The following is a 21,654-nucleotide window of genomic DNA, read 5'->3' as shown; positions in this document are numbered from 1 at the left end:
TAAGGGTAATTTTAGCAGGACAACAGCAGTCACCTCAAAGATGTTTTGTTTTATGTTTTGTTCTTTATGGATTATGGTTTCATGCATGTGGAAACTCCAGCGTGACTGTGTTTTGACACAGGGTACATGGTGGCTGGGGCAGAGACCAACGTGCCTCTGGGGAGCGTGTGCAGGGAGAGATTATTTTCATGAACACTCACGTGTGGGTTGGAGACAAAGCATGTGAAGGCATACAGTTGTTACTACACCTAACTTGTTCGGTGTGCTCGAGGAGTTACTGCCTTGCTGGTGCCTGTTGTTAGCTGTGGGACAGATGCAGGCTGTTGACTTCACCAGGAGGAGTGCTATTTGTAAGTGAAGTGGAGTGCATCTCTGGTCTGCTTGGGAAAAGTTTATCACAGAATGAAGGCAGAAACGAGTGTGGCCATTTACTGTTGACTTGGAGGCCTGTAGGCATTAGGTAAGAAGGCTGGGGCATAAAGCTACTTTGCACGTTTCTGTTACATGTGTCACTAGTTTCATTTCACACTGAAGTTACTGGGAGTATCTGTGAGAGTTGTATTTTGCATGTTACATTTGTCCAGCAACCTGTTTGTGACTACAGTTTGCAAAGATAAAATAAGGGAAATATATTTCTTTTTCTAAGGACGTGAAAGCCCTTAATTGATGCAATACAGTTGAATTGAATCCAACCGGACAAGGATGGATGCCAGAGCTGGGATTGCAATCTGTTTTTTTTTTTTTGATAGCTCATAGAGTAGGATGAACTTCTATTGGAGAGTTAGCGAACAAATGCCGAGAAGTAAGGCTAGGCCTGCGGGTACCGCATGCCAGTAAGCAGCCATCTTTTTGGAGGTTTGCAGGTGGCTATTGGAAATGAGCTGAATCCGAGCGGGTATGGCAGGAAAGGCTTGTTCTGAGAGGAGCTGATACCTTTCTGTGACAGCCGGGAAGCATCCACCTCAGGTGATTACCGTATCTCTGGCTGGAAGTGGTTTGCGATTTCTGTCAGAGGTTGATCTAGGTGTGACAGCACTTTAAGGTTTAAATCAAATTATAGGATGACTATAAATGGGCATGAAGCATGTCGGAAGAGAGTGTGGTGAGGAGCCACCAATCCTCTACTTGTTAATATGGCTTGGATGTGTGAAATTTTGTCAATGGAGAAACCACTAACTACCCAGCCACAACCTTTGATAGTGGAAGTTTCCAGTGCAGGTATTAGTACACTGCTGGACAGGTTCTCTGATAAATTAAATGCTCTGAGAGGAAAGTATCCTATAAAGAAGATGGAGGATTGGTCTGACATTGCAAATTGTCTTGTACAGCAGGGAAAAACTGCTTTTTTCCCCCCAGGTCATATAAGGGAAGAGTGGTCAGGTCTCAGCGGTGGGCTGGGAACTCGCTGTGGAAGTGCAGTGAGGCAGAGGACCCATGGCTGCTGCTTGCAGATAGTTAAGGGTGGGCTTGTGGTGCTCATCACTGAAATAATTCTTGATATTTCCTAAGCAAGTTATATACATAAAGCTGTACTCCAATTAAACAGCATAATTTTAATCTAATCTTTTTTTCCCATATCACAAGCAGTGGTCATAAACCTTTTCAGGGTATGCTTGCTCTTCAAAGGCTTCATTCCCCTCCACTATTAATTGCTGTGGTGTTTCTGAGTATACTGACAGTATGTTGGCTTATACCAACTGAGAATATGGACTGGATTGTTTTAATTCTAACTAATTGTGATAGTATGTATCATGGTGTAGTGAAAAAGGAAAAAAATAATACAGTGTAAGAATCAGAAAAACACAGAGAAGCAGTATTTGGAGCCTCCAAAAGACTGCTGGGATCTGGAGATTTTGCTTTCTCATTTAAAAGGCTAGGCATAGCTAACAGGGTGTTTAGCAACAAGTTTGGTCAGTATTTTAGCTCAATGACAGGCCTGCAGTTGGAAAACAGGTCTGTTCAACATATGCAACTTCTATGCACTCAATTGCTTACAGGCCTTCCTTAAATTATCATTAAGCCCCAAAGCAATTTTGTTTTTACTTCTGTAAGTAACAAGTCCATTTGATTTGGGTATATTTCCCCAATTCAACGCTTTTTTACTTTGTCCTCAAAACCACGATTTTTTTGACATGTACTTGAATACTTTTTTTGTACCTTGCATTGCTTGTATCAACGTTGCAATTACTTAATCTTGTCAGGAAGTACTTACAATTGTGGTCATGGCCTCATTCAATGGGTAACTGAACAAAAAAATGGATACTTGGATCTGCAGCAAATTGATGTTTAAATCATAGCATAAAGCACATAGATAAACATTTAGTATTTAATCATCTGTTAAAATGAAATGCACTTTCAATTCTCGATCGCTTCATATCAAAATGAAAAGGTAATAAACGTCAAGATTTGATTTCCCACCCCCGCCCCCCTTGTAAAGTGTGTTGGTAGCATCGGTTTTCTGCTCGTGACATCTTTCTGGGAGCAGGAAGGTCACGCTGGGAAGTTGAAAGAAAGCTTTTGGTAACTGGATGTGGATGGCTAGAGTTTGTGCTGGGATTCAAAGATGTTTCGCGTCTCTGCACTGTTATTTCATGTCTTTTTTATTGGGAAATGAGCTTCTAGAGGATTTTCAAGGAGCGATGGGGAACTATACTAGTGGCATTTTCTTTTATAACATGGCTCAGTTAGCAGTTTTCATCTCATTCTTTAGCAGTAGTCTAAACGGGAAGGATGGAAATCTTTATACTTAAAGTAATTTGTGTCAGCTTTGTTTTGTTTGTTCTTGCAGTCATGGTCATTTGCTCCTTGGAGCTTTTAAGTTTGTGATCCTGGATTTCTTGACCAGGAAAAGTTGAATGTCCCATGACTGGTTCCCTGAACTCTGTTAGTGTTTAACATATCCTAAAAATGCTTCTAGAAATGAAGGTTAGGCTTGTCTACCCAAGTTTAAGCATGTAAAAATTCAAGCACTTAAATAAAATTAACATATTTTTAGGGTTGCTAAGCATGTGAGTCTTGGCAATGCTCATTGGTAAGTTACTTGATTACAGAACCACTTTTGAAGCCAGTCCTTGGTCACGTGGTGTTTAAATGACATAGAGAACCAAGTGCCTAGGAGTTGTTTTGGGTTTCAGGTGTCACGAGGTTTGACACAATTTTAATTTGCTATATTGTTCTTTTTTATTAAACTTGTTTTAATAAAATAATTTTTTTTTTTTTTAACTTGAGCTTTATAAATTTTGGTTGTATATAAAAGATTAATAATAACTCTTCTTTTATAGGTACTAAGCCAAATGGTCTACAGTTGGCGGTATCCATGTTAAGAATGGATGGGGAGGATAATCAGAAGAGAGTTGATGTTGATGAGAGTTTGGAAACTAAGCTGAGAAAAAGATCCCTGAAAAATGCATCAGGAGAAAATGATGAATGTGATTCTTCATCTCAGCAGAGAAGAAGGCTCATATCAGACGAAGTGTTCAGGAACCTTGAAAAGAAAAGAAAAGAGAATGGAACAAACAAAAGGGCATTGTCAGGATCACCAAGCCTGGACATTGTTGAAGCAGAGAGACCTGAAAATGTCTGCAGGAAAAGAAAGCTGATTTCTTCAGCAGACGTGAAGGACAGTGAAAGGAAGTTGCAGAAAGTCCTAGCTGTAGGAGCAGGTAGCATAGAAGCTGGAGCTGCGAAGAAGGAAGGAGTCACCAGTTGTCATGGTGATAACATATTTAATTCAAATTTTGTGTGCCCACATTGTGATTTCAAATGTGCTGATGGTGCCATCTTGAAAATTCACAAGGAAAGCAAACATTCAGAAGAGGTGCTAGCTGCTGTTCCTGAAAAGCTATCTTCTTCAGAAGAAATCAATGTTGGCTATAGAGTTGGAAACACAGACAAAGATTTTAAAGACAAAACCTGTGATCAGTTATTACCATCCTGCTCTGATATGGAAAAGCATGTACAAGAAAGCCACTCTAAACAATCTGAAGAGCAAACATGTAGTTGCACAACTAAATATAGTTCAACATTACGTACACATGCTAAGCAAGATTATGAGCAATCCAAGATATTTTGTTGTGATCTTTGTGGTTTTCAGAGTCCTGAGGAAAATCTCCTAAATTCTCATTTCCTTGGCAAGACACACCTTCGACGCCAAAATCTTGCTGCACGGGGAGGATTTGTACAGATATTGACAAAAAAATCCTTTAAAAAGCAACAGTCTACTGCAACCAGAGAGAGAAATGCGAGAGCAAAATCTGGGAGCAGTAAATTAAGGGCAAGGACTGCTGATGCAAAGGAATTAAATGTTTGCAGTGCACTGAAAGGCTCAAAAGTAAGCTTGTCTAAACAAAATGATAACACTGAACTTCTTGTTGAAATGATACCATCTACAAATATTCCTGATGAAAAAACGGATACTACAATAGGAAAGTTGCTTTCTTCCAGTGTAGAAGGAAATAATGAAGTTAATACTGGAAAGCTAGAAATACCAGGACCCTCAGAAAGTATATTGCAGAAATCAGAACTCCCTCGGACTACCAAAAAGCTAGTTAGCAGTTTAAATGTGACAAAGAAATTTGATAGACTGGAACATAAGAGAAACATTGTATTGCTAAGAACTTCTTTTGGAGGAAGTAGGTCTCTTAGATTAAAAAGGCAAGTTAAAAGAAGGTACAATTTGTTGGGTAAGAGAGGCAAGTCTGAAAATCAGAGAGTACACATAAAGCATGTCTCCAGCACACCGGTTAAACCTTGTGATTCAAGCCCTAAATCACATACAGAATTAGAAACAGATGATAAAAGTCTTTGTAATACTTCAGAAATTCAAGATCTTACTCAAGATAAACCAAATACACTTTCTTCCAGCCCTACAGATACTAAAAATTCTGAAGGAAAACTTACTGCTGATCACGGTGTTCATCATACTTCCATTGACTGTGGTCATGCTTTTCAGAACAAAAAAAGTTTGGAAACTCATGGTGTAGAGTTTCATACAAAAAGGATTCAGTTTCATTGTCAGACATGTAGTTATTCCTCTGGAGTCAAGGAAGATATGAAGCAACACTGTCAGGACAGTAAACACCAGATGGGAGGTTGCAGCTTTAATTGTCAACTTTGTTCATTTATCAGCTTGAATGTGATAAACTTTGAAAGCCATATGAGTGAAGTGCATAATATGTCCCATACTTGTCCAACTTGTGTTCTTTTCTTTCAAACACAAGAAGAGCTGATAAATCATCAAAAAGAGGAGAAACATGATAGTTCATTAGTTCAGCCAGCTACTTCACTGAGTAACAGTGGTCCGACCTTGCAAGTGGTAAGTTATGCTGAGTCACTATCAAACAGTAGCCAAAATCTCGCAAAGGAAATGGAAGTATCAATGAAACCAAAAACTCCAGACTCTTCCTTTGCAAATCATAGAAATGATGTAAAGCATTCTGTTCTGAATAAAACCCAATTTCAGTGTAAAAAGTGTTTTTATAAGACAAGATCTTCCACAGTTCTTACAAGGCACATAAAACTCCGACATGCACAGGAGTATCACTTTCTTTGCAAAGCATGTAATCTTTACTCCCTGAGTAAGGAAGGAATGGAGAAGCATATCAAAAGAAGCAAGCACCTTGAAAATGCCAGAAAAAACAATATTGGACTACGTTTTGAGGAATGCATTGAAAAGGTTTGCGTTGGTGTTGGTGGTATTAAAACAGTGATGGATCCTTCCATTTCTGGGAGTGGGAACACAGAGTTAGATAAAGAAATTATACATGTTTCATCTTCTACTGTGGAAAACATATCGAGAAATAAGGAATTTGTTCCAGATGATCAAAGAATTGGTGAAAATGAATTGGTTTTAGCTAATGCACCAAAAAGAGGGAGACCCAAAGGCACTATTTCTAGGACATGCACCCATTGTGGTCTTTTGGCCTCCAGTGTTACAAACTTGACTGTTCATATCAGACGAAAGCACAGTCATCAGTACAGCTATTTGTGTAAGGTTTGCAATTACTACACTGTAACCAAAGGAGATATGGAACGGCATTGTGCGACCAAAAAACATAAAAGTCGTGTGGAAATAGAAGGATACGGAAAACAGAACTCAGAGATCGTTGTTAACCCTGAAGGAGGCAATTTTGAATCCATGAGCAAGGTTAGCAGCCCTGTGACTGCTCTGTGTGAACATGTTGAGGATGGTAGCCAGACATCAGATTTGGGAAATTCTGTCTTAGACAATCAGGAAGTTGAGCAAGGAGAGGCTGAGGTAAAAGCTGAAAATGCCAGTAGGCTGCCAGATTTGGAGCATGCTAGCAATTCAGTGAATATAAAACAACACATACTGCTTGAACCAGCAAAGATTACCCAGGATGGTGACCCGTGCTTCCAGAGAAGAGCAGTGGGTGCAAACGACAACAGGTGTATACATTGTGACTTCACTGCTCATTCTTCTTCTTCTTTGGAGCTGCATGTGAAACGAAAACATACAAAACAATTTGAATACTACTGCATGGCTTGTGACTACTATGCTGTTACTCGGAGAGAGATGATTAGGCATGCGGCAACGGAGAAACATAAAATTAGGAGAGAGTCGCATGTTTATTCTTCAGTGGAGGAAGCAGACGCAGCACATATCAGTAAAGAAGGCACTGCTTTGTCTCAAGAGGAGCACCATCCTGGTGCAGGAGAGATGAAAACTGTTGTAGATGAAATGAAATACGCCATTGATGCAGCAGAAGGTGATCATGTGAATAAAAGTTTAACTGAGGGTATTGTCTTAGACGAAAGTGCATCCCCAGAAACGCCCAAAGAAGGCAGCTCCCAAACTACAGTAGAAAGTGGAGTTGAAGTGGAAGCTAAAAATGGAGGACAAAACCTTTTTTGTGAAGGATTCCAGCAAGGCCCTCAGAAAGATAAAGCTGTTAAACTTGATGAAGAGGTATCCATTAAAGAAGCAGGCACTTGTGAGTTGCAGAGCAATGGGCATGGTGAGGAACTGCTCAGCTCAGATGACTGCACAGCAGAAAATCAAAATAGTTCAGGCGGCACAGACGTGAATTCAGTAAAAGGCGAGGAAAGCTTGGAAGCAACTAGAGAAAACCCTGAAGTAGAATGTAGAAACAGAGACATTCTTGAAGAAATACAACTGAAAGAAAATAACCCACTTATGTTAAGTCTTCCAGAAACAAAAAGTGCAGTACAGCAATCAAATTTTGCTGGAAACATTGGAGAAATGGTGCAAAATATACGTAGTTTAGAGGGTGACAGAAGTTTCAAAGAGGATCCTACTGGGGAGGAGGAAGAAGCCCTTATGGAAGCACAACATGAAGCAGAAGTATCTATAAATAACAGTGTTTGGGAGGCAGATGGCTCAACAGCTGAGGGCATGCGAGAAAGTAGTAATGAGGCTTTAGGAACAGTTATCAGTGCTGATGATAAAGGAAAGGCAATGCAAAATTTTGGCAAGTTTGATCCTTCCATAGTGAGATTAAAAAGCCATCAAGACGAGGAGGCCATTGACCATTCAGATGAAGGACAAACGTCAGGTGGAGTGAGAGTTAGTGAGTTCGCAGTGAAAGCAGACACTTCACCAAACAGTGGGAAAAAGAGGAAGTCGGAAGGAATTTCCCTTGGGGAATCGACACGTATTCGCTGTGATGACTGCGGTTTCCTAGCAGATGGTTTGAGCGGACTAAATGTTCACATAGCCATGAAACATCCTTCAAAAGAAAAACATTTTCATTGTTTACTCTGTGGAAAATCGTTTTACACAGAGAGCAACCTTCACCAGCACTTGGCCAGTGCGGGGCACATGCGAAATGAGCAGGCAAGCGTGGAGGAGCTGCCCGAGGGAGGCGCTACCTTTAAATGCGTGAAGTGCACGGAGCCCTTCGATTCAGAGCAGAACTTGTTCCTCCACATCAAAGAGCAGCACGAGGAACTGTTGCGGGAAGTGAATAAGTACATTGTGGAAGACACTGAGCAAATAAACAGGGAGAGGGAAGAGAACCAAGGCAACGTCTGCAAGTACTGTGGGAAGATGTGTAGGAGTAGCAATTCCATGGCCTTCCTAGCTCACATTCGTACCCATACAGGTATGGAAACGCTCTCTTTGCAAGTGGTCTCTTTGAAACGGAGTGAATTATTACCGTTGGTCTTTTTCTGCTTGTTAATCTCTTTAACGTTTCTTAGGAACTGGTATTCATACCGCCTGATGAGCCACTGTTGAAATTGAAAATTACCTAAAGCGGTATGAAAATACGGTGATCAAAGGGCAGAAAATGTAAGAACATTTTAAGCGCAGTCGCCCTTCTGCTTTTTGTTTCATATACAGAGATTTCCTTCCCTTTAATCTAAATTGTAATCATTAATTGGTTCTTAAATTCATATAATGAAGCAGTGCTGGTTTAAGAGAACAATTAGCTGTCCTTTCTAACGTCTTCTTCCTTGCAGTTGTTTAATATCCAAATTGTTTATTTCGTTTCAATTCAGTAACACTTTCAGCATTTTAGCATGATGCTTCAGGATAGCCATTTGAGAATACATCATTCCTTAATAAATACCAATAATGAGCATCAAGAGTTTATTGTAGAAATAAGTTATGGGAATTGGAATAGGTCAGCCTTTTTGGGAGGTAGTGTGTAATGTTGATGTGATGCACGGGGATGTAATATCTGATTAAGTTTCTGTGCTGATCACACTTTCAATTCATTTTTATGTTTAATTTTAAGTGGAAAATTTAAAAAACATTTTTGTAGAAAAATGCATAAGCTGCAGTTCTAAATTTATGTAAAAATTCACTGCGATGTTTCTATAAACCTGCCATACATTCTTTATTTTAAATAGACAGCTTTTCTAAATCACTGAGCTCTGCTTAGACAAGTGGTGTCTCCATGGTTGAATTTATGAGTGGATTTGAATAATAAATTCACATTTCAATGAACATATTTTCATTAAAACTGTAAGGTTTATTTTACTGTACTTTTAAATAATGGCTTATTATGGAAGCTATAGTTTAAATTCATGCAGTATTTGAAACTTAGTGCATGGTTACAAGGAAGAGAACAAAAAGGTAAGAAAAAAGAAACATGGAAGTATGGTAATTCCTGGCATAATCCTAAAATAGTTTTGTAAGTTTTTTATGTAAAGGCAAGGGCATGACTGGACAACAAAGTTCAAAATTAATCTTGGGGAACATGGACGTTGTATTTCAGACCTTTCAAAGCATTTTACTATAACTGCAGTATTCATGGATGCCAATAACTCACCTACTTAATACTTTCAGCGTTACTTCTGGCCTGTCAATAATGCAGTTATCTGGATTGTTGCAGCTAATGTCCAACTTCGAATGCGGCATTAAGTCTTTAGAGGGACAGTCGTGTTCACATGGTCAGAGCAGCTGTATAAGCCCTTAATATGCCCTCTTACGGCAGATAAAACTGAATAAAACTAAGGGGGAAGATGCTAATGGAGCTCTCTTTAGAATTCTTTATGCAACTGTCTGGTCAAGACATGTTGCTTATAATTGATGTGTCCATTACTTGAATTCTCTTGTAATTATAGTCAATAAGTCTTGTAAATGTGTTAAAGCTCACTAAAAGCATACAAATTCAAGAACAGAGTAAGGCTAATAATTTAAAATAATCAATGTAGGCATTTCAGCACTTAATTTCCCTTGTGTGTTGATAGCTGATCATTCTTAATCCATTAAGATTTATTTAGTCGTTTACAATGCAAAATAGGTTTGCACTGGTCACTTGTGCCATTTGAAAATGTCCACCAGGTTAAGTGCAGAATGTAGTCCATTAGTCTTCCTTGACTATATGTATTAATTGCATTTAAAATCAAGTTAATGTGGATGTGAAAGTGAGGTAACTATCAATATATGACAAAGCAACCCTACTTACATAAGTTACATCATTGATTGTAACATTTAGTAAAAGTTAGTGTACTTTTTACCATCTCGTGTGTAGGTCTTATCATGAAGAATATTTTCATCGTGCTTTTGAATGGCCCTAAATATACAAAGCAGTAAAAGGATACATTTCAGTTTGCAAGTCACTTTTTGGTGGTGCTTGTGGAGGGGTGTAGCAGGGTTACAGATGAGAGTTTAATCTGGCCTCTTTCTCACAGCACCTCTAAATGGATCGCTTTTCTGATGCTTTGCTTATTCGCATAAATAGCAATGTGGAGACTCTTATTAACAGTTAATGGGAAGAAGGCTTTCTCTTCCAATCCCCCTTTTCATATTCGTGATTTCCTTTGTGTGTCATAGAACCTTTCCTTCCAGTCTGTCAGATCACAACAGATGCAGCTGAATAAGAAAAAACATTGTGGGGTTATTGGGAATGGTGGCAGAGGGAACTGCCCTACACCACCAGCTGTATATCCACTGTTGGTGAGGCAAAGCACAGGAGTATTTCTAGCTTCTCTCATCTCTTCCAGGGTAACATCAGGTGCATAACGGGAGGAGAAGCTGCAGTTATTTTCCCATCTATTGTTCTGATTATGTGCTTTTTCTAAGTCTTTCTTCAGCATCAGGATGTGCATATATGTATATAGATATATGTTTGTATGTATAACCATATCTAACTCCTTGTTTTCATATATTTTTTAAATTAATTTGAGTAATTGGCGATGGTTTTGGGGTAGGGAGGAATGGAAGGGAAAGTTGTGGAAAGAAACAACTAATGATTTACATTAATAGAAAAAATACGGTTTCAAAATACTGTTAAATAATCTAAGAGATTTTCACGTTGCAAATGAAAGGAAAGCTTTGCTACAGAGGAGATAACAAGCAAGTCCATCACATGTTGACAAGTGAAAATGAGGAAGTGTAAAGACAAATAAAAGGAGTAGTAGAGGTGGAAGACTTTTTAGTTTGCAATTGATGCAGGTCCCATAAACTTAATTAACAATCAACATGTGAGGAAAAATCACCTGCAACCACATCATCTTTGTTTCATTTCTCATCAGATTTCTTCAGTTAATGGAAGGCTTGCCCCATGTAAGTGTGGCATCTTAATACCCATACCCCAGCCGTAGTAGGAGATGGCACGACAGTGTTTCATGTGGCTCTGCTTGCTTTGCGTTGGGCCTGAGCTAGAGGCACAGCTGTGCCTGCACATGCAGATGATGTTGGCTTAAAACAGGCAGTGAACTTTCGTTATAGGTTTGGGTTTCTTTTGTGTTAGGATTATTAACTCCTGTCATCTCGTGAGAAACAACAGCATGTGTTGTGTTATTTAGTCTATTTTCATTTTTTTCCCAATTCTGTAGTTAAGAGTTAGTCTATTTTCATTCCCCCCCCCCCCCCCCCCAATTCAGTAGTTAAGAGCCTTATTGTTTACTGCTGCCTCTGAAAATGTACAGTGTTTCCATGCCACTATTCCGCTTGTGGGTAAAGTAATTCCATGGCTTTTTTTTTTTTTTTTTTTAAGTCATCTGGTTGGAAAGGTGCTGTATTGCAAGTGTTTTTCTTCGTGAACTAAAAGCCAAATGTAAAGCCAGTAGTAAGTATCACATCAACACAGCAGATGAGAACCATTGACGTTTGCGATGAATATGGCTAAGAAATGTTTAATTGCTTCAATATTGTTTCAGATAGCCTTATACTAAATAGAGATTTTTGCCCCATTTGCTTAACTTTCAGTCTAATGCCTTCATCTTAAGCATATATATATGTATTTTTTTCCATCCAAGAAGATACTGGAATGATTTTGGCATCAGCAACCTAAAGGGGAGACGTACTGCTTTTGTTTCAGGTGATAAGTACTGACTGTAGCCTGCCAGCAAGTGAATTTTCATGGAGCTTAAATGGAGATGTTAACAGATATTCAGCTCTGGATGTGAGGAATAAATAAATAAATAAACCTCAAGGCCTCAGTGATTTTTGGATGAGAGCAGTCAACGGAATAATACATTTATGTATTGTCAGCACACTGTAGCTACGATTGGTCTGAACTACAGTTTTTCACAAAGGAGTCATGTAAATGGAAAACAGCAAAGGTCTTGTATGGAAACCCTGCGGGACACCTGCAGTAACAGAATGAGGAACGAATTTACAATTTAATCAGTAGGAGAGAAACTAGAGGAACACAGGATTGAATCCACCTGGTATTTGAATTCTGTGATATAAAACAGCAGTATAAACACCAATTGATTAAAAAGAAATCCTGACTGTGGCCTTGATATTATTAATTGTGCAATTAGTCTTTAAGATCATAAGTTAAAACATCAACTTTTAATACTCTTTTATTTAACACAAAGATAGGGTTTTTTATTTGCATGGGTCTCTTTATAGAATGCAGTGTTGATTTGAAATGTCACCAAATTAATGATTAATTTAGTTTTATCAGGATCATTTAAATAAACTGGGGATTTTCAGTGTGATTGATAGAATGTGATTGCTGTTAGCTCCAGTCTCAACCTGCTTTTGACATTTAAACATATAAAGCTGACTAGATATAACCATTCAGGTGCTAAATATATTTTACATCTACTTCCAACAGTAGAAATGGAAGTATTAAGAGATCTGGCTTCATTGTCATTGAACTGTGAAATATTCAACCTTGTCTGCCCGTGCTTAGTACTGTTGACTTTTTTATTTCAGTTAGAAGATTAAAATTAAATGCTTCATTTTTCGTCAGCTTTTGGGAATTAAATTGAAATTTAAGACTCTAAAATTTTTTACTAAGATCCTCAATTTCACCAGTGGATTCTTGGAGGAGATTCTGTTTCAAGGGCAAAGCAAAAAGGTTCATTGATCAAGTATGATATAGTGTAACATTTTTCTTATCAGAGCTCTTTATGTATATTTGTTAAAGATCACATATTTCATATTATGCTTAACTGTATTGGAAGAAGTACTTCGCAAAACATATACTAAACATAATATGGAGAATCTGTGACCATATTGTACTTACTTTTAACTGCAGTTCTATGATTTTGATTTATTGGCTTAAGCATTTAGTGGTCAGAAAATTGGAAAGTGCTACAGCATACTTTAGAACAGTGTTACTGCCTAGTAACATAGGGACTGACATGTGCCCAATTCACCTATTTCAGTAAAAAAAAAAATAAAAATCTTTCCATACTCTGGAGAGGATCCCTGATAATTAAGACAGACAAATAATTGGACTTTCCGCTGAACTGATGTGATACAAGAAATAGCCTGGTACTTTTTCCTTGGAGAAATAATTCTAAAGTTCTTTGGTCTGCACTAGACATTTAATATTAAAGTTTGTTCTTGAAATAAATAATAGCCAAAATGTCAATACTTCTGGTTTGCAGAATAATCATAAATTCTTGACCATAAAACAGTCATAAAGGCATAATATTTTATCCACTGTATATTCATACATTGCATGTCATTACAATGGCTAGGTGATGAATCATTTTCTGTGTGTGACAGAACAAATCTGAAATACCAATGCTAATGTGAAATCTATTCAAAGTCAGAAGACTTGTAAAATTACTTTACTTTAAATATACTTGCTTAAAAAAAGTACATTTTGAGTTTACACTAATATCAAACCTGAGTTTCTGTATTTGGAAATGGCGAAAGGTGTAGAGCAACTTTTGTCATCTTGTTGAAAGGTTATTTGCTTCATTTTAATATTCTTTGTTTAAAAAAAAGAGAAAAGAAAAAAGATAGAAGTGAATGATTACTAAGCATTAAGAGAGTAGTTTCCGTGGTCCTGAACCTAAGGAAAATTTAATGAGTATATACCATCTGTGTCTTGGGCGTTATAAATTTATGTACGAGATACTTTTTTTATTAGGCAAAAATCTCAAACAGGTTAAATGTGGGGTAGGCTTTTTTAAAGGTTATTTTTTCCTAGGATTTTTTATTTCTTTAACCGTGGGTGATATATTATTCTAATTCAACTCATATCTTATGCTAAATTTTACTTAGGATCAAAGCCATTCAAGTGCAAGATATGCCACTTTGCAACAGCTCAGCTCGGAGATGCCAGAAACCATGTCAAGAGGCACCTTGGGATGAGGGAATACAAGTGTCATGTCTGTGGGTGAGTAAATTGAAACAGTCTCCACCATGGTTAACCAGGAGAAGAGTGCAGGATATGCATTGTTTCAGAATTGAAAACTCTGATGTGAGCAAGAGTGGCTAAAATTATGCATGCATATCCTCCTTTCCATTGTTATGGTAAATTCCTTAAATACAGTTATGACATTCTTTTCCCACTTCTAATCCTGCACTGAAGATGAGCAATTTTATGGGCTACAAGGTCAATTTGAACCTGTAATCTGTAAATTGACTAAATTATAGGATGTTCATTCACATTGCCAGGGAGAACTGTAAATTCCATTTAAAGACATAAAAAATATATAATATAGACTTTACTGTGTGGGGTTTTTTCTTTTGCTATACTGTTATAATTTTAGTACCATTAACAGATTTCTGGACTCCATTAGGGTTTTCATTCTTTACGAAAACAAAACAGAAGACTGATTTTTCAAACAAATGGGTCTAAAATATTGCAGGCATAAGACTTTAAAAATAAATTGAAGTCTTTTATGTATGCTTGTGTTCCTGTTTGTTACCAAAAAAATCTTGTTTTTCTTTTTTACTTAATCGTTATTTCCTCAGAAGGATCGTTCATAATGTTTAATTGTCCTTCAAATGTGTTGCATTTAATAGGAGGCATTGAGACTCCTTAATGCAAAACTAATTAATTTAGCAGAAATGTTTAAAAGGTTTTAAAATGCCATGGCATATATGGTACATCATAGGACATTCAAAGTTGGATTTTAATACCCTACTTCTGATTAAAAATATATTTTAATGTTATTATGCTACAGAAATTAACTAATATATGCATCATATAAAAACACTTTACTCAAACCTATGTAACCTGCTATAGCAGTCTTATGGCTAATGTGTAGAACAGCACAGGTTCAATTAGATGATGCAGTGCACACATGAATGGTGTGGTGTGCTGTTAGGGATAATATTAAGCAGGGAGGTTTTTTTTCACTCTTGGCATACTGATCCACTGCAGGACAAAGTGAGTTACACATTTTAAAGGACAAGTGAATCTTCAGCTGAAGATGCAGCTGAGTGATTTTCACTGATTCATCTCTCTGTTTTTCGAATAATTTTGCATGCAGCATTATGAGATACTTTGGATGTTTTTACTCACTTAAGAAAATTAATTGCTGACTTCTTGGAACACGAAATAAAAATGTATGAGCCTAATTCTTAAGTCCACTGAATATCAGTAGTAGAATAACTCGTGCTACTCTTTATTTTGCAGCATGCTTAAAATGAACTTTATGCACAGTAGCCTATTTTATGTTGTTTGAAAAATCTTATTTGCTGTGTCTGCTATATGGATTACTGAGAATTTGGCATGGGAGATGGTTATCAACTACAGATCCACAAAACTGTTTAGCTGAGGCTAAGCTCTGTTCTTTAGAAGTTTTCAACAAACTTGACAATGGTTCTTTATTCAGTTCCCTTTTAACTTAGAAAGAAAAATCATGTTATTTAACTACGTAATCATCAAAGGCGAAGTCGAAAATCTTGAAACATTTAATAGTGTATCTTTTATAAAAAGAGAATTAAACTGATTAGGCTTTGGCACAGTTTCTCACTTTTCAAAAATCACTCCTTCCCTCCAGAGTTGACATGTTCTTAGAATATGTCTCAGAAAATACACAACTTGCTTGTAATTCATGACATGGATGATTTAAACAGTGGGCTTAAATGGTAGTCAGTTTGGGAAGCTGATTGCTTACTACGTGTTGCTGATATGTCATACCTGGTAGCCAAGCAGGTACTCATTTTCCATTTTTGTGTAGTATTGTATTACTACTAATTTGCATCAACAACATGAAGCTGTGCTATTTAGATATGACAAAACAATGAGCTGAAGAGACATACACCACGATAATCCGTAGTCACAAAAATCTGATTTATATACTTGTTCAAATAATCATCACATTTCACTTAATGTGCACCAAAAAATGTATTTTAAGAATTACACGTTAACATTGATTTAATTGGAAAAGACATTTTTATACTATAGCTAACAGACCTGAAGAATTGGGCAGAATTTGAGGGAGAAGGAATGACCAGAGCAGTTTGAACTGTAGTCCAAATAATGAATATGCCATCCTTTAATGTGGAAGAACAGAAAAAAGTGTAATAGCTTGTGCTGTGTTTCTGCTATTTTTAATGAAAGCATTGGGTAGTGTGTAAGTTGAAAAACATAAAGTGGCAACATAAAAAAAAAAAATTGCTAGGATTGGCTATCGGATTAGTGGCACTATAGAGCATTGGTACATTAACACCACTGACAATGTCAATTCATTATCATTGATGGCTAAATAATCTTAGAAATGCTCAGTGGACCTATTAGTTCCTGAACATAAGCAGCTCATGCTGCATTTCTTCATTAGCTTTAATTGCTATAAATTTTACCTTTTTAAAAATCATGCTTTAAAAGGTGAAGTGATCTTTCAGGAACATTAACTCTGTAATTTTGTCACAAACAGAAGGTCCTGCACTATGTTTTCTTTTCTGCAGTAGTTAATATTCTATCTTCTGACTTTTAGATTCGTAGTAATAAGCCCTCTGCTAGTTGTGAGGATAATTTGTGTTTCAAAAGCTTTTGAATCTGCCTGGGCACTTTTTAAAGGTGAAATGTCAGTGCAGCATTGTGGTGTAGTGTGTTCTCAAAATAACACTTTCTAAAAAAAAATTCACTTAAAAAAACCACAACATATCTGTGTTGTTCTTATTGGAAGGGTATGCTGTGTCTAAATTTTCCAAATGTTCCTCATATTTACATGATACAAAGTACACAATATATAATTCACTTGGTTGTTGAAAAACGCAGTAATTTTGCTGTGGTTTTTGTTGTTGTTTTTTAATTGAAGTTCAGGGTTTGTTTTTCTTCAGCTGCACGGCAGAAACTACATGATACAGAAATTGGACACCGCTAATGTTTTAACATTTGGAATAAACCGTCTGCTACTCATTTTCTTATCACAGATGTGCGTTAATTGTTTTCTTTTCCATACCCATGGCTGTAAAATATATCCCGTTATTTCAGAGGTTGTATCTATTTTCCGTGTGTAGCAAACTGCTGCATATTTGAATTTAATTTTTGTAAGTCTGGCTCTGAATTTGGCTGACACAACACCCTGGGTGAGATGAGCAAATCTTGGTTGCCCAGCATTTAAAATTTTTGTTTCATTTGCCTGGTGGAATGCAGTGAAAAGGCTTGAAAAGGCTTATCATGCACTTTTCAAATTTTATGCCTCAGGTAGAACATGAAAAATGCATTGTTCTGCACTTGAGATTTTGAACAGAATTTATAGGCAATGTTTGATTTAAAAAAGCATCTACTATTCCTTTGCCTTGTTCTTGCCTTTGCTTTCAGAAACAGAATTTTGGGGGATGTACTTATATGTTTCAAGTAAGAATGGCTGCTTCGTTCATTTTTCCCCCTCTCCTTTATGACTTCCTAAAAAATCTACTGAAGAAGATAGGTGTAAGGTAGGTTTGGATTTTTAGGAAAATTGACAGTATTTAAGACATGCACATAAACATAGATATACTACCCTCCCAAAAATTGAAAAGTCATTTGTAGTAATGTCTTTATCATGTTTATTCTATATATAGTAGTCAAGTGTTGTAAGGAACAGATACGAGGGAAATTGGAGGGGGTGGAAATAGATTTTTTTTTTTTTTCCCCCTGAATTATTTTTTCCCTGTGTTTTTGTTTTTGCTTTTGTTTTTCCTACTTTTATTTTTTATATTTTGGATTTCTTTTGGTGAATGGATGTATTACTCTCTTTTCCTTTGTCCTTCTCAGTCCTCCTTTTGCTTTCAAACTCTTTTTCCCAATTAATTCTGGAGATGTTATAAGATGTTCTGTTAAATAAGTATCTTGCTAAATTCTGTTTTTTTTTTTTTTTTAAAGCCCCATATAAATAGGCTTTGACAAGAGTTACAGCGTCCCAAGCATGGAAATAACTTCACTTTTGCTGCTGTTGTTAATGCTAAGAATAGTTGGGAGATCTTAATCTGTATAAAGCTTAGTATTTTAATGACACTGGTTGCTTTGAGAACATCTAAGAAAAATACTCACCTATATTGAGTATAGTGGCTAACAGACCTTCCTGCTTTATAGATGAGAATGTGCTTTGACCAGATGCATCAAAAAATTGGCTGTACTCCTGTGTTATGTTTTAAAAAAAATTCTTTTAGATTTTCAGCCTGTTAATGTCAGGCTACTTTTAGTGAAAGCCGGCTCTTAAGATCACTTTTAGCAAGCAAAAAGACTTATACGTAAATTTATTGGTAGGAGCAGGAAAAACATTATATTTTCAAGGATGCCTTAATGTACTGTAATGTAAATTAATTATTTATACGTGTGCAGTTTGGGAAATCTTAAATAGAAAGTTGCTACTCTAGTAAAACTATTTTTGTGTGGTATTACCTAGTTTTTGTGCATTAGAAGGGATCTCTGTGTAGATGATTATAATGTCACTTTCTGACCTTTGCAGCTTGAATAATTGTAAATCATTGCTTCATAACGTGTCAGAGAATGTCTGTACTAGGCAATTAAATGGCAGAATATAATAGACCAAATTATTGCCTGTCATGTTTTCAACAACACAGTTAGTATTTGAGTTACACTTAATCATTACGTGCATTAGCAACTTCATTGGAATCCAGCTTCAGGCTGAGCATGAAATACATTACATTATTTAAACCTCTAATGGTAGAAGTCATTTATTTGTGTTGAAGTGTACAACATGCAGAGTTTCATAAAGCAAGGAACACTTGAGAGCTTAATTTATCCAAATCAAAGTCTAAATGCAGATAAACACAAGTGGCAAAAATTAGTAATTTTTATAGGCTGGAAATATTTAAAAATACATGGTTGTGGGTAATTGTAGGCAGCAGGAATAAATTAAAATCACTATTTTTAGTCGGCTCTGAAAACTAAAACTGTTGTATACCTAAATCGTCAAATGCATCATGAAATTGCATTTTTGAACGAACAATTAATTACACACACCGTACCTACAGATGTGGCCAATCAAAACATCCGCGTTTGGTTCAGCTGGTTAGATTAAAGATAAGTCTTGTGTGAAATGACTGCTCCAGACCCAGGTATTCCGACGTCCTCTCGATCCGTCTTTTGCCGTTTGGTCCTATCGGACGCTTGTGCCTGTTTACACTTTAGTAAAGAAAATGAGTTCAGCCTACGTAGCAGCTTTCCAAACCCGCACACGCTTTTAGGCAAATTAATAAGAAAATACTGGAAAAGTATGTGGAATAAGGTAACATGTGCGTTACATTATCTCGCCAATTTTTGTTCAGTTATCTATCATTTTATTAGATTTGCAAACTTGACCTTCAGCACATAGCCTCTATTTTTGGTGTTTAAGAAAACTACCAGAAATGGAAGCAATTTCCTTCCATTCAGGAGAGCTCCCAGCATCTTTACGCAGCTGGTGCAGATGCTGCGCTGTGCTGGGCGAGGCTGGTGGCCTGGAGGCCGGCCGTGGAGCTGGATGAGGCCACGGCAAGCGAGTGGGAGGCTGCGGGGCAGGGACCCTTCTGCTGGAGCCTGGTACTGCAAATGGGACAGGGAAGTCACGACCAGCTTTCTGACTTAATAAAACACCATTTGCGTGCCAAATTAGATTGTAATAATGATTTAATTGTGCTTGCTGAAGAGAAAAGGTATGTAAGGGACATAGTCATGAGAGTATATATTTGTATTTGAATTAGAGATACTGTTAGTGATTCAGGCTAATATCTACTGCATGCAGTCTAATTCAGTGCACTTCCAAATGGTAATTATCAAGATACACAGTGGTGTGACTGTGATATACGCGGCACGTGTAACTGGTGCTTTTACGGACATGCATTTTTAATTTTTTACTTTACTGTAGATTGTTCCGACATCGAGGACGCGTGCGTTTCTATTAGGCAGTAGACTTCTCACAAAGCAAAGCTCCCGTGTCTCGAGGCACTGCGGCAATTTAAAGCATCTCATGGTTCGGGAAGGCTCTTCGTTTTCCTCTAATTGCGAGGACTCATTCCTGCGGACCTAACCTTCTCACCACCCTCAAAGTGAGGAATGCATTGCCCCCTCAGAGCCACCAAAAGGGTGAAGCACGTGTGTGCTTGCGGGTTGTGCCGGGGCTGATCCTCCCCGCGAGGGGGGCCTGAGGGAGCCCGTGGCTGGTCATGGCCCCAGTGCCAGGGGCTCGGAGCCAACCCAGCCAGCACCCCTGCTCCTAGCAGTTCGGGCATCCAGCAACCCGGATGCTCACCCCGGGTGAGTACCTCACTCTGCACACACCCTCTGAGAGCCAGCGCCATCTGTGCCCATGTGGGAAGGGGCCGAATCCGGTCCCGAGGAGGCAGGAGTTGTAACTAAGGGCAAACGCTGCAAAAATCCCAAAACAGGCAAAAATTCTAAAATTCAGCGTGCCTACTGGAAAAGGAGGCTTCCATCTTTAGACTTCATGATTTTGAAGGCTTGGCACAAATGTTGAGAAAGATATTGATTAAAAATTTCCTTCTATTGGCAGAAGAAGATGGCAAAAAAATTAGCTTGCATTTGGTTAGCACGAGAAGAAGGAAGCCGTAGAGTTATCAATATTGGGTGTCCTGTACAGAGAGGGAGAAAGGTTTACTGGCTTAAAACTTTGGTTGTGTTGTTCTGTTGGTTGGCACAAGTTGCATGGTTTGGATTTATATCCACGATTCAGAAAGTTTAGTTTTGTTGCATTTTTGGTTTTAATCATTTATGCATAGAAATTGCATCACACTCCTGATTTAACTGATTTTTTTCCTGGTGCTTTTAGCAACTGTTTCTTTTTTTTATTTTTTATTTTTTATTTTTTATTTAGATGATAAATAACTGAACCTAACTTTTATCAATGAATCCCTCTTTACTAGAGCTATAGGGTTCAGAAAGACAAGCAGGATTTACCAAAAATAAAAATACTGTAGGTTTATGTTTTGTACCTTTTAACTGTAAGCTGTTGGAATGCGTTCAATTTTAACCATATTTAATCTGTAAGAGTTGGGTGCTGAATCAATCTGTTGTGGTGTCTGTTTTTTTGTGTCTGATTTTACTTGTTTCAAAATGTATTACCATAACATAATTTCTTCAGTAGTTGCTGTTCAGTTCATTAGAATACCTCAGTACCTCAAAGGTTGCATTGTGTACTGCATCTGCCTGCTCTTTCACCATTCAATTTTTTTGTTTTGTTTTTAAACGTCAACTTTATGATGCTTTCCAGTGACTTTCCTCCTATTCACACTGGAAATCCCTGGAAATTCTGCTTGTGGCTTTAGTACAAGCAGAATCCAGCCTATAGATTTCAAGCACTTCAGGACAATTAATCTTACTTTCTTTATTTCTTACTGCCCAAGGTTATTACAACCCTGGGCACCTTCTTGAGACTCGGTGATTAGTTTATTAGGGTAGAGCTGGTTTCTCTAGAAAATTTGTGTCTCGGTACGTTCATGTTTCATGTATCAACAAATCTAAATGGTAGCAGTCGGAAGAGCTGACCAGCTTCTGACTTCATTTTAGCCTTTCTGGCTGTGGTTTGTTGTCTTCCATCCTGTTTTTCTTACTGTAATTCGCACTCCCATTA

At 37.4% G+C, this 21,654-nt stretch overlaps 1 protein-coding gene across 7 annotated transcripts in view; it reads left to right on the top strand.

Moving 5' to 3' along the window:
- ZNF407 (zinc finger protein 407) overlaps nt 1–21,654 on the top strand; it is a 338,196-nt gene that overhangs the window by 21,925 nt on the left and 294,617 nt on the right. For all 7 annotated transcript variants that reach the window (XM_066992723.1, XM_066992722.1, XM_066992725.1 and 4 more), the window contains 2 exons: nt 3,282–8,084; nt 13,907–14,021. In XM_066992723.1, coding sequence (XP_066848824.1) covers nt 3,282–8,084; nt 13,907–14,021 — 4,918 coding nt within the window. The remainder of the gene's footprint in view (nt 1–3,281; nt 8,085–13,906; nt 14,022–21,654) is intronic.

The sequence above is a fragment of the Anser cygnoides genome, chromosome 2, assembly GCF_040182565.1.
Source record: "Anser cygnoides isolate HZ-2024a breed goose chromosome 2, Taihu_goose_T2T_genome, whole genome shotgun sequence".
Classification (NCBI taxonomy): Eukaryota; Metazoa; Chordata; class Aves; order Anseriformes; family Anatidae; genus Anser; species Anser cygnoides.
This window is presented reverse-complemented; position numbering and strand designations above follow the sequence as displayed.